This window comes from Tupaia chinensis, unplaced genomic scaffold (genome assembly GCF_000334495.1).
Source record: "Tupaia chinensis unplaced genomic scaffold, TupChi_1.0 Scaffold000437_1, whole genome shotgun sequence".
Taxonomy (NCBI): domain Eukaryota; kingdom Metazoa; phylum Chordata; class Mammalia; order Scandentia; family Tupaiidae; genus Tupaia; species Tupaia belangeri.
Window position 1 is genome coordinate 740,194 of NW_006159942.1, and position 12,668 is coordinate 752,861.

The 12,668-nt window shown below is 45.6% G+C and overlaps 1 protein-coding gene across 1 annotated transcript in view; it reads left to right on the forward strand.

Annotated features, from left to right (window-relative positions):
• The first annotated feature begins 6 nt into the window (after positions 1-6).
• The window catches only part of CCDC80 (coiled-coil domain containing 80), a 32,619-nt gene continuing 19,957 nt past the window's right edge, over positions 7-12,668 (forward strand). The window contains exons 1-2 of the mRNA XM_006155123.2: positions 7-398; positions 799-2,699. Coding sequence (XP_006155185.1) covers positions 810-2,699 — 1,890 coding nt within the window. The 5' untranslated portion in view covers positions 7-398; positions 799-809. The remainder of the gene's footprint in view (positions 399-798; positions 2,700-12,668) is intronic.

Consider the following 12,668-nt stretch of genomic DNA (forward strand, 5'->3'; position numbering starts at 1 on the left):
GGAAAGAGCGAGATTCAGAAATCGCTAGGGCTCCGCTCTAAGGGGCGTCCTGTGCCGGCACCAGGGACTGGTGCACACAGACACCGAGACCCAGGAGCGACTGCAGACAAATGGAGACACAAAGGCTTAAAAGGACAGCTCCTTTCACCTCACCCTACTTGTCCAGAAGGTAAAAGGCACAGCCAGCAAGAGAAGGAACCAGCCCAGCTCTCAGATCAGGACAGGCTGTGTGGCTCCGTGGTGCTCCTTTGAAAGCTGCCGCTGCAGCTTTTGTATTGCTCACCCTCGGAAAGAAGCGAGAGGGTTGGGAAGAGAAGTATTTCATCCAGGAAACTGTCCTGGGGACCAAACCGGATTTCGTTTGAAATCCTCTGCATTCCACCTCTATGAGCCACAATGTAAGTGTGTAATCCTTTCTGCCTTTGGTGTGTATGTTTGTTTCTTAGTCGCTTATTTGAAGAAATGAAATGTGAATGTTGTCATAACTAACATGCTCGGGTTGCATTTCTCTGGAGCATCCAGAGTTAGCTGAAACGGTGCAAGCATGCTGCCTGGGGACCTGATTTCCTGCTTCATGGAACTCTCTGCTAAGTACTGACAAATTATAGGGGCTTAAAGGCAACAGGATCCCATCCGACGATTCATTCCCTGCCCTCTCTTCTTATTCTTCTCTAACCATACCTTCCCCTTCCCCTTGGCCAAGAGAAAGAGAAAATGACCAGCTTTGTCTGCAATTAAATGATTTTCTCTCTCCTCCTTTTCCCCTTTTGTGTTTTATGTCCTTGCTGCATCCCAAAGTGGATTACACAATGACGTGGAGAATGGGACCCTGTTTCGCCATGCTGTTGGCAATGTGGCTCGTTTGTGGGTCAGAACCCCATACCCAGGCCAGGAACAGAGGGAGCCACGGAGGAAGGAAAGCCGCGGTGGTTTCTCCACTCAGCGGTAGGCCAGCTCGGTTTCTGAGGCACACGGGAAGGTCTCGCGATACTGAGAGGTCCACTCTGGAGGAACGGAACCTGCAGACTCTGCAGAGAAGGAGGAGTGTGCCAGTGTTAAGGCTGGCTCGTCCCACGGTGCTGCAAACCCCCTCGAGCATCAGTGGGGCCTCCCTGAGGCCTGAGCAGAGACCAACTGCCAAGAGCTCTCCCCGTGAGATGGTCCGAGATGAGGGGTCCTCGGCTCGGTCGAGGATGTTGCGTTTTCCCTCTGGGTCTGGCTCTCCCAACATCCTTGCCAGCTTTGCAGGGAAGAACAGGGTGTGGGTCATCTCTGCCCCTCATGCCTCAGAAGGCTACTACCGCCTGATGATGAGCCTCCTGAAGGACGATGTGTACTGTGAGCTGGCTGAAAGGCACATTCAGCAGATCGTGCTGTTTCACCAGGCGGGGGAGGAAGGGGGCAAGGTGCGAAGGATCACCAGTGAGGGCCAGGTCCTGGAGCAGCCCCTGGACCCCAGCCTCATCCCGAAGCTGATGAGCTTCCTGAAGCTGGAGAAGGGCAAGTTTGGCATGGTGCTGCTGAAGAAGACGCTGCAGGTAGAGGAGCGCTATCCTTACCCTGTCAGGCTGGAGGCTATGTACGAGGTCATTGACCAGGGGCCCATCCGCAGGATAGAGAAGATCAGGCAGAAGGGCTTTGTGCAAAAGTGTAAGGCATCTGGTATAGAGGGCCAGGTGGTGGAGGAGGGCAACAATGGTGGTGGAGGAGCAGGAAGACCAAGCCTGGGCAGTGAGAAGAGAAAAGACGAGCTGAGGAAAGCACAAGTCTTGCCAACCAGAGAGAGTCGGGTGAAGGTCACGAGAAAACTGACCACCACCACCGTGGCCCCTCCCTCACCACCCCCAACTCCAAGGGCCACCACCATTCTTCCTTCTCCAACCACTACTGTGACTCGGGCCACCTCCCAGGTGGTAACAGCTGCGAGACCTACAACCACCACCACCTATCCGACCACCCAGAGGCCCTGGACCCCTCGGGTGCACTCCTTCCCAGCCTCTCACAGGCCCCCTACAACAGCTGAAGTGCCCACTGCCAGGGGACCCTCAGTCTCTGAGAATCTCTACCCTCCCCTGCGGAAGGAGCAGCAGAGGGAGAGGGCCCAGACCACCAGGAGGCCTGGTAAGGCCACCAGCTTTGATAGCTTCACGGCTGCTCCTCCCACCACTGTCTCCGAGCCCAGTGCTCGGGCTGCTGGCCCAGGCCGTTTCCGGGACAACCACACAGACAGGCAGGAACATGGCCACCAGGACCCAAATGTGGTACCAGGTCCTCACAAGTCAACAAAGGGGAAACCTCCCAAAAAGAAGGCCCAGGATAAAATCCTTAGCAATGAGTATGAGGATAAGCATGACCTCAGCCGGCCTACAGCCTCTCAGCGGGAGGAGGAGCAGCAGGCAGGGAATATGTCTCCCCACAAAGCAAAGGATTCTAAAAAGCATGAAAAGCTTGAGAAACCTGAGAAAGAGAAGAAAAAAAAGGTAAAGAATGAGAAGCCAGACAAGTCACTCAAGAGTGAAAAGCAAATGAAGAAGGCTGAGAAAAAGAGCAGACAGGAGAAAGAGAAGAGCAAGAAGAAGAAAGCAGGTAAAACAGAGCAGGACGGCTATCAGAAACCCACCACGAAACATTTCACTCAGAGCCCCAGGAAGTCGGTGACCGGCCTACTGGGCTCCTTTGAAGGCAAACGAAGGCTCCTTGTAAGTAACCTTCTCCTTGGCATTATTCTGTGGGCAGGGGCAGAGCGTGTTAATGTTTGCCTTGTGATTTTTGTAACATTTCGTTGCTAGTTTCCAAACTATGGCTGAAGCTGTACCACTCCAGGAAGACTGGGAAGTTTGGCAATGAAGGACAGCCAGCTAGTACCTCCTTTCAGTCCAGATGCTCCGTGAACCTCTGACCATGACACAGCCCTCAGGTGCAGCGTCAGTAGCTGGGGACCCTCAGTTAGGAGCCCAGGGAAACCTGTGCAGGCAGTACCCCTCTCCTGGTCTGACTGCTCTCTTCCAAGGGATGTTTATGGACACGGCTCTCTTCCAGCAAGGCCAAAGAATAAAGGAGTGAAGGAGTCCCTAAAGTGGCCTACTTTGAAAGGAAGGCAGAGGGCCGGCAGGAGGTATGGTGGTTAAGATGCCGATTCCCACATAGCCAACTGCGGTTTGAGTTCTGGACCTGGTGGCTTGCTTTCTCACTTTTCCTCTCCTTCTGTCTCTCTCTTGTCAAATTAAAAAATAATAATAATAAATTAAATTAATAATAATAAAAAAGAAAGTAAGACAGCCTGGGTGGGGAGCGAGTATGATTGGTGTGGCCATCACAAATACTTTTAGAACCAGTTGGCAGAAATCTCCCCATGAATGCTGCTTTCCCCATCACTGCCCAACTACCAGCATGAGCCAAAGGGGTGGAGTTTGGGGGACCGGCTTAATTGCTCCAATTCCCAACACCCTCGAAATACATCTGAACTTGAAGTCCAGGTGTTAGTTTTTCCGGAGGCTCTGTAACACACCTATGTGTGTGCATGTGTGTGTGAGAAAGACAGTCAGTCCCTTCTGGACCTTTGCCTGTGGTTCTGAGTGCTGTGGGATCGGGCAAGTCACAGATTCATCTCATTACCCTCTCTTGTGGCCATTACTTGCCACCATTCAAAGTACGAAAACAGTGGCCGCCAACGAGAGACTTGATTGACTTGAAAATATCTGGATAGGTGTGTATGTGCCCAAGATCCCGATGGGCTGGAGAGCTGGGCAAAGAGGATCCCGATGTGTTGAGACCCTGTAGAAGGTTTCTGTTTCTGTCTCATTCTCTCTCTCTTTAGTATGTGTATGCGTGTACTCTCTATCATGAATAATTAAAAAACGAATGAGAACTAGTTAAACCTAAGGAAGACTTTGGGCAGCAATAAACCTATCTTAAATACAAGGACGATTCTCGTCAGTGATTTAAAATTGGTTCCTTGTTCTCCTCTGCCTGTCTCCTGTTCTCTCTTTAAGTGCCTCTCCAAGGTTTCTACTCTTGGCTTCTTAAACGCTATCATTTTACTTCAGGCTATCAAGGAGAAAAAGGGTATGTTACAATGAACTTAGAGTGCAAGGTCAGTACATTAATGTTGGATAATGTGAGTGAGAAACAATTTTCTCTGGTGCCAGGGTGAGGGGACCGACGCCTGGCATTAAGGACAGTACCATTCCCACTGAAAACATGAGGTGACTCCATGCCCTCTGACCCCGACTAAAGTGACAGGCACTCTTCTCTGAAAGCATTTCTTAAAAAGGTTTTAAATTGAATTTCTCCAGTCGGACCTGAAGTTGCAGTAATGATCTGGGTAGAGGGACTTGGGCTTTCATTTTTCTAGTCTGACCTAAAGTTAGATTAATGATCTGGACAGAGGGACTCTGGTGACTATCTTTATAGTGATTTCAAAAAGCTTAAATATCGGGACCAGCAGTTAGCGTAATGGCTATGTCGCTGGACTCCCACGTAGTCGACAGCAGTTCGAGTCCTAGACCCGGTGACTTAAACTCACGCCGGCCGCGTGCGTCCCCAAGATCCCGAGAGGAGAATGGAGGAGAAAGGGATTGTGGCGTGGCCATCCCCCCTGGGGGGTGATTTCTCACTTTCTGTCTCTCTGTCTCTCTCTCTGTCTGGCGAGCGCACACGCCCTATAGCAAAAACCTCTCCAAAAAAAAAAAAAAAAGCTTAAATATGCATTGGAAGTGTTACTCAGAGCACACGTCTTCATGGGCATGGTGGGGCCTATTCCAGATTCTATGAGCTGTTTCCATCAATGGTGGGTCTATGCACTAGAACAAAATCTAAGCTTCGGCTAGTTGTGTGTGGCGTGTCTTGCCATGTAGTTTTTATGTGTTGTTACTATTTTTAACCAGGGCCTTAAAGTGATTATATAAAATTAGGTTATTGGATGATAGGCTGTTAGAGTAGTTCAACAGCTGCTTGCATATTCCCAGAGAACATAAACGTAAATGGGAATATTTAAGTCAGAGCCAAAAAAACATCACTGATTTCAGAGTAGAACTCTACCTGGTACTTAGCGTGTCTGAGGGGCGTAGAAAGCATTCATCCTATGCTCCACTGCTCTCTTCTGAGCACCTAGGACTTTGCCCATCCCACTAAAGCACATCACCTTACTCTGCCCACTTAGTCTACAGGGCAGGCAAAGCATTCTCTTTTTTTATGTATTTATTTTTTTGGAGAGGTTTTCACTATTGGGCGCGTGCGCTCACCAGACAGACAGAGAGAGACAGAGAGACAGAAAGCGAGAAATCACCCCCCAGGGGGGATGGTCACGCTGCAATCCCTTCTCCTCCATTCTCCTCTCGGGATCTTGGGCACGCACGCACATGCACCCAGCATGAGTTTTAAGCCACAGGGTCCGGGACTTGAACCGCTGTCGACTACGTGGGAGTCCAGCAACATAGCCATTACGTTAACTGCTGGTTCCCGGTAAAGCATTCTTCATGGCCAGATTTTAACCAGGGGGGAAACAAGCATGGGTGAAATAGCAGGATCATAATTGTACACCCTCTGGGAAACACTTTCACTGCACCTCGGTTGTAGGTAAAAAGAAAGGAGTTTTCAGGCTGTATCCCTGATATTAGTCATGCTTTTCATTTCTCCCTCCTTCTCTTTACTCTCTTAGTCAGGGATCTGAAAGCCCAGCTGGATCTTTTCTGCTTTTAACAGTATCCCTGGTCATAAATTTCTAGCAAGTGAAACTCAACTGACAGCTTCTGCTGATGTCATGTGAAGCAAAACAGAAACCAGCTGGAATTGCTCCTGGCAGTGTTGGCTCTTCGGGGCTCGAGAGCCAGGTTTGTTATTAGAGAGAAAATACCAACAGGAGACATTTCAGTCTTTTCATCCTACATGTGCCTAGCTGTTGGTCACAGCAGAAATGTGTTTTCCTAAAGAATGATGTCTAAAGTAAAAATAGATTAGAAAAGAGCAGAATAAACATAATACCAAAGCAAAAGATGCAGAGAAAAGAGTGTTTACCAGACAGAGAAGAGACCAGTGTTTCTGGGTGAAAGACACTGTTGGTGCCATGGATCTTTTCTCTCATTTTCTCATCACACTCAGCGGATACTATTCAGGAAGCTCAGCACTTCAATTACTATTCTTTAAGGCTTAGCACTCTCAATCTGTCCAAGTATGGCTGACCACATGTACTTCCAACTGGCCTCAGCTAAACCCAGTATGCTCCAACTGAAAGCGGGTTTGCATGCTAAGAAACTGTGTGGGCCTTTTTGCTCATCTTTCCAGCTTTTCAGTAACCTGATAGCTAACTATAATTTATTGTAAACCCCTATTTCTCTGCATTATTTATTCCATTTTTTACATGTGAAAACATACAACTGCTACTGAGCCAGTTCCAATACTTAGAGAAACACTGGCAGCAGACCAGCAGTTGGCATAATGGCTATGTTGCTGGACTTCCGTGTAGTCGACCGCAGTTCGAGTCCCAGAGCCGGTGGCTTAAACTCGTGCCAGGCTCTGTCTTTCTTGCGAGTGCATGTGTGTGTGCTTGCCCAAGATCCCAAGAGGAGAATGGAGGAGAAGGGATTGTGGTTTGACCATCCCCCCTGGGGGGTGATTTCTTGCTTTCTGTCTCTCTGTCTCTCTCTATCTGGCGAGCCACATGCCCTATAACAAAAACCTCTCCATGAAAAGAGAGAGAGAAAAAAACACAGGCAGGATTGATAGAGGTTGTGGCTGGGGTGAAGGGCATCCTAGAGGACCTCAGTGGAATTGCAGGTGAAGCCAGGTGTCCTGTCTTTAGCCTGCAGTTCAATCCTAAACTCTCTGTCTCTCAGCCTGTCAACTGAGAAGGGCACATTCTCTGAGGTGCTTTGGTGAGAGTGTGTGGATTCATTCTCACAACAATCCCACGAGAAATAATTTCTTAATCCCATTTTACAGATGAGAAAATGTGAACTTAGAGAAGTAGGAAAGTTATCCAACAGGTATAGCTGATACATAGCAAAGTCTGAGATCAAACTCACGTCTGTTTGATTTTAAAGCTCAAGAGCAAGCCACCCTCTCCCTTTCTGTCTTGTGTGCTTTCTGTGGCACATGCTATAAAGTAATAAAGTAAAAGGGAAACTGAAGAAGAATCTTGTTAGCAAATAAATATCAACATTTTATTTTATTTTGGAGAGGTTTTTGCTATAGGGTGTGTGCATTCGCCAGAAAGACAGAGAGAGGGAGAGAGACAGAAAGCGAGAAATCACCCCCCAGGGGGATGGCCACGCCGCAATCCCTCTTCCTCCATTCTCTTCTCGAGATCTTGCGCATGGACACACATGCGCCCGGCGTGAGTTTAAGCCACTGGGTCCGGGACTTGAACTGTGATTAACTACATGGGAGTCCAGCAACACAGCCATCACACCATCTGCTGGTCCCAATATCAACATTTTAAAATGTATGTTTAACTTTGCATTCCTCAGACAAATGGTAAGGAGCAGCAGTTGTCCACATGTGTGCTAAGTGCAGAGGTGGGGTTTCTGCCTTTACTGCTCTGCTAGTTCTCTGCACCTCAACTCTGGCTTTCCAGGCAGTCCGCCAAGAACAATAGACTGAGTCTCAGTTACTCTCATCCTTCAGACTGCTTGGTGTCCGTTTGGGGTTGACTACAGTAAAAGTGTAGTTAAGCTGTCTATCACTAGACATGGAACTATGTGGAATACAACCGACAAGCTGCCATCTTCTGCTCTACCTTGTTAGTTAACACGGGACCTCGTATGCGGAACTGCGTAAATTAAAGTACAAGTTTTAGCTTTTTTTTTTTTTTTTTTTTTTTTTGGTAACTAAACCTAAGCCTCACTTCAGAAATCTGAATATTGGGATAACAATGGACTTGTCCAGTTTAATTTTAGAAAAGGATTTAGAGTTCTGCTTTACTGAGACAGACTACCAAATCAACAGTTATCTTTCCAAAAAAATGTAGTGTTTTGAGCCTAATACAGTCTTTTAGAATAATTTGAGATTTAAAATAGCTTCTCCTAGCATCTTCCCATTCCCTTATGTAAGCCACCGTTATCATTCTCTGAAGCTTGTCGAGGGAACATACCAGCTGGAACAGCACAATTTTAAATTCATGATACATGCCCTGATTTACGTTCACAAAACTGGAAAGGGGCCGACTGACAGACTGTAATGTTTCCTGAAGAGTGCTAGAGTGCTCTCTTTAGGAAGAGGAGACTAGTAATGGTTTTCATTTTAAACACTGTTTGAAATACTGCCAAAGTAGAAAACAAATGTGACAGAAATGCCGATGCCTAGGGGCAGAGTCCCTGAGACGTGTTCAGATGATCAGCCTCGTCCTATTTTTCCTATGCAATCTCGAGAAGCAGATTGGAGAGTGTCTCTACCACCTGGTTTGGGGACTGCATCTAGACATTAATTACCAGAGCACTCTTTGTTCCTGAATCCCTCTCCTCTCCTCTGACTGAAGTGACGTAGTGACCAAGAGCAGGCCGACATTTGTGTTCCTTCCATCTTGAGACAGTACAGGGTCTGCGTCTTCAATGCCTTGAAAAACCCTCACTAGTTGGGGAGGTGTGACATCAATAGAAAAGATAACAGAAAATGAAGAAAACGCGTAAATTCCAAGTGAGCAGAGTAGACAATAAAAACAGTAAGGAGGAAGTGAACATTGTGGAATAGAAGACTTTATGGAGGACGCTAGTGCATTTGAAGAAAGACTCAGATGTAGGCAAGGTGGCTCCCAAGCGTATGAAGGGGCAGGGAAGTGGTTCCATGGTCAGGATGACAAAGCTGAGGTTTGTAACCTCAAGTGGGCGTGTTAGGGTACGAGCTTCTCAGGAGTCGAACTAGAACTGCAATGCCAGCCCTCCAGCTTTGACTGCAGTCACTTTTCCTCTGGCACTCTACCAAAAGTTCCTCTCATTTCATAATTTAGACTAATCTAGCTATGGGCAGGGGTGGGTGTGAAGAGGTCATGCAAAGGAGAATCGAAGTTCCTGTACCAAGAAATAGCCTGGGGCCAGATTGTGCAGGGTTAGAAGCTAGGAAATGAGTCATGCAAAATGAATGTCACCTCACGGGTGGGTTAAGGCATTCTTGAGCAAAGGCTCAGAGGTGAAAATAAACATCAGAGGATTTTTATTTACTTAAATGAGATTCCCACTGGGTAGCCATGGCCTAAGGCTTCTGTGTGCAGAGCTATATGGGTGAAGCATCGAGGCATAGCAGAATGAGGTTCTATATGATTACATCTCGTCTGAAATTCTTCATTATACGCAAGGGGGAGAAGAAAACTAGAGGGAGTTTTGAAGACTTAAAATCCTGTCATCTCACGGTCTGTCAGGGGCCCGTGACAGAAGATGAGATGAAGGGAGTCTATGAATGGATTTGAAGCACTGAAACAGGTATTTATCAGTTACTTAACATCTGGGCAATTGTACTCTAGAAACTCCTCTAAATATAGTTGAAAGTTGGGCTTTTTCTTTCTCTCTTTTAAGTTTATTTGTTCGATGAAAGAGAAAGAAAGAGAGACAGAGACCTCCAGCAGGGACTTGTCACACAGCGATTCTCCCTCCAACACGCCCTGATCACAGGTACACCTGTGGGTGTGCCCGGTTTGTTCAGGACGACCCGGAATCTCAATTCTAGGCTATTCCACGTAGCTCCAGCATCATACAGTGATGCCCCACCTCCTGCACCACTGTGACTGGAATTGGGGGTCCAGAATTGTTAACAATAGGTTTCTTTCTCCTACCTTTATTTTATTTTATTGTTTTGTGTTTTCACTTAAACATTCATTTTTATTTATTTCAAAATAGTGTGTTTATGAACAAAGAATAGCCAGAAAAACCAAACAAAAACAAAAACTGAAGTATACCAACCTAAAATGAAACTCCAAAATCTGGGCTACCATTAAAACCTGAAAAAATATTTCCAAATGCCATAAAGCTAATTAAAAACAAGCAAACAAATAAAATATCATTATCCCCCCCTTTTTTTTAAATAGCCATCTTTAATATTTTATTTTAGTTTTTTGGGTTTTTGCCATGGGGCATGTGTGCTTGCTAGAGAGGAAGAGAGAGGGAAAGTGGGAAATCACTGCCCAGAGGTGATGGCCACACCATAATCCCTTCTCCTCCATTCTCCTCTCAGGATTTTGGGCACACATGCACATGTGCCCAGCATGATTTTCAAACCACCGGGCCTGGGACTTGAACCGTGGTGAGCCATATGAGAATTCAGTGCCTTTACCAATATGCCATTGACTGGCTCCCTTGAATCTTGTGTTAAGGTTAAGTGTGAATCAATGAATAAATCTGGGAAATATTATTATTTTTTCCCTTGAAAAATTATATTTCTATTAATAAAACAAACATTTCTACCCATCATGTACATCTGAACAGACACGTGGACACAAAGTCAAAAATAAACTAGAGCATGTCTATTTAAAATAAGTAATTAGCTGAGACAGATAAAAACAAACCAAAAAAAGCTTCCTTTCAGAAAATTGTTGTTAATGTTCCACTCAAGGGCTATTGAACTCATTTTAATTTCATCGAGGCAAAGTATCTCATCATGCACAAGATAATTCTTAGACTGGAAGGCCTTCAGGCAGCAAAAAACAATGTCTGACAGCAAAAAATAGACAGCAGGCTCAAGCTGGGACTAGATTTATTAACCACTTTTGATAAAATATTTGGAGGAGGTTAACAACATGGTGACTTCCCCTCTGAAAAATGCCAAACTAATAGCCACAAATTTCAGAAATAGTCCCCAAGTTTAGATGAGTAAATAGAAAAATGGCTAACAAATTTGAATGTGGTCAAACGCAAGAAGTTGTTTACGGAAAAATAATTCACAGAGGTGTGCCTCTGAGCTCAAGGATGAGACCGCAAAAGGTGAATAGACAGAGTTTATTGCAGACATCGGCCTGGAAAGTTATTTGGGGTCAAGGAGATCCACAAAGACCTGGTCATCACTGGAATAAAACTTCACATCCTCCCACCTCTAGAGTGAATGGCACGAGCACTAAGCCCACCCACTCACGGAGTGTGATACTCAGTGCTGGTGTCAGCTCAGAAAAACCATGAAATTGGACAAGGCTCAGAAAAGAGCAACTAAAATTGTCAAGAGAGCAGAGGAGTTTTTTATATTAGGTTAGAAGAAAGCATTGAGACACTCTTAGAGAGGGAGATTCAAGAGGACATCTAACAAAATAGAGATGTCCTTGTTTTATTCAAATTAATGAAGCATATGTTTTCTCAGATGGCTGGGGACTAAAGAATCTCTTCTGAATGCTCTTTCCTCTTTTCTCCAGAAGTTAGGGATCACAAAGTAAGGATTCAGACAGGGGCTCATGAAAAGTACCAGATCTGAACTGCAAAGAAACCTACACTGAAAGTGTTAAAAACCACCCTGTTTGGGGAGGGGGCGGTTAGCCAGTGGCATAGTAGTTAAGGCGCTGGACTCGCACATGGTCAAATGTGGTTCAAGTCTCGAACCCAGCAGCTTAAAACTCACACTGGGTGTGTGTGCATGCATGCCCAAAATCCAGAGAGGAGAATGGAGGAGGAGGGATTGCGGCATGGTCATCCCCCTGGGGGGGGTGATTTCTCACTTTCTGTCTCTCTGGTGAGCACATGTGCCCTATAGCAAAAATCTCTCAAAAACAAAACATCCTGTTGGAGGTCTGGAATAGCAAAGACATCCACTGTGAGCTCTGTGCGGGCCCAATGTGTCAGTAACTATACACTTTCTTTTCTTTTCTTTCTTTTTGGAAGGGGGCTAGAGGGCATGTTCCCTTGCCAGAGAGAGAGAGACAGAGAAAAGGTGAAAACATTTCCCTTGGGGAATGAGCATGCCCTATAATCCCTTTTCCTCTGTCTCTCCCTCTGAATAGGATTTGGGGCATGCAAACACATATGCTTAGCATGTTTCTCAAGCTGCCAAGTCTGGGTCTTGAACCATGAAGATGACCATTTAGGATCCAGCTGCTTTAAACAACCAGGCCATGGAGCCAGACTAACAATAGCTAGTTTCTGTGTGACAAAACGTAAGCCAAAAGGCCATCAGAAAATCTTCAGTAAGTTTGCCTAATAAAAATTCTAAACCATGGAATGTTCCATAGTGCCTCCAGCTTGGATGTGAAATTTTCTCAGCCCTGTAGAATGTGAAGTAATAGTACAGACTGAGTGTCTCTTATCTGAAATGTTTGGGATAAGAAGTGTTTCAAATTTTGGATTTTTAAAAAATTTTAGAATATTTGCATATGCATAATGAAATATCTTGGGGATAGAACCCAAGTCTCAATATGAAACATATCTATGTCTTATATACACTTTATCACCTAGCCTAAGGTAGTCTATAAATATTTTTGTATTGCAGCATTTTGACTGTGACCCATTCCAAGCGGTCAAGTGTGCGATTTTGCACTTGTGACATCATGTCAACACTCAGAAAGTCCCAAATTTTGGAGCATTTCAGAGTTTAGATTTTCAGAATAGGGATGCTCAATCTGCACTAACTACTGGATTAAACAATGTCCGATCAGCCAATTAGGATAATGAAGACCAAAAGAAGAGAAGGCAGATAACATTTATTGAACACTAATTACATGCCAAGTACCGTGTAATGCTCACAACAGCCTTGCAAAATAGGCATTC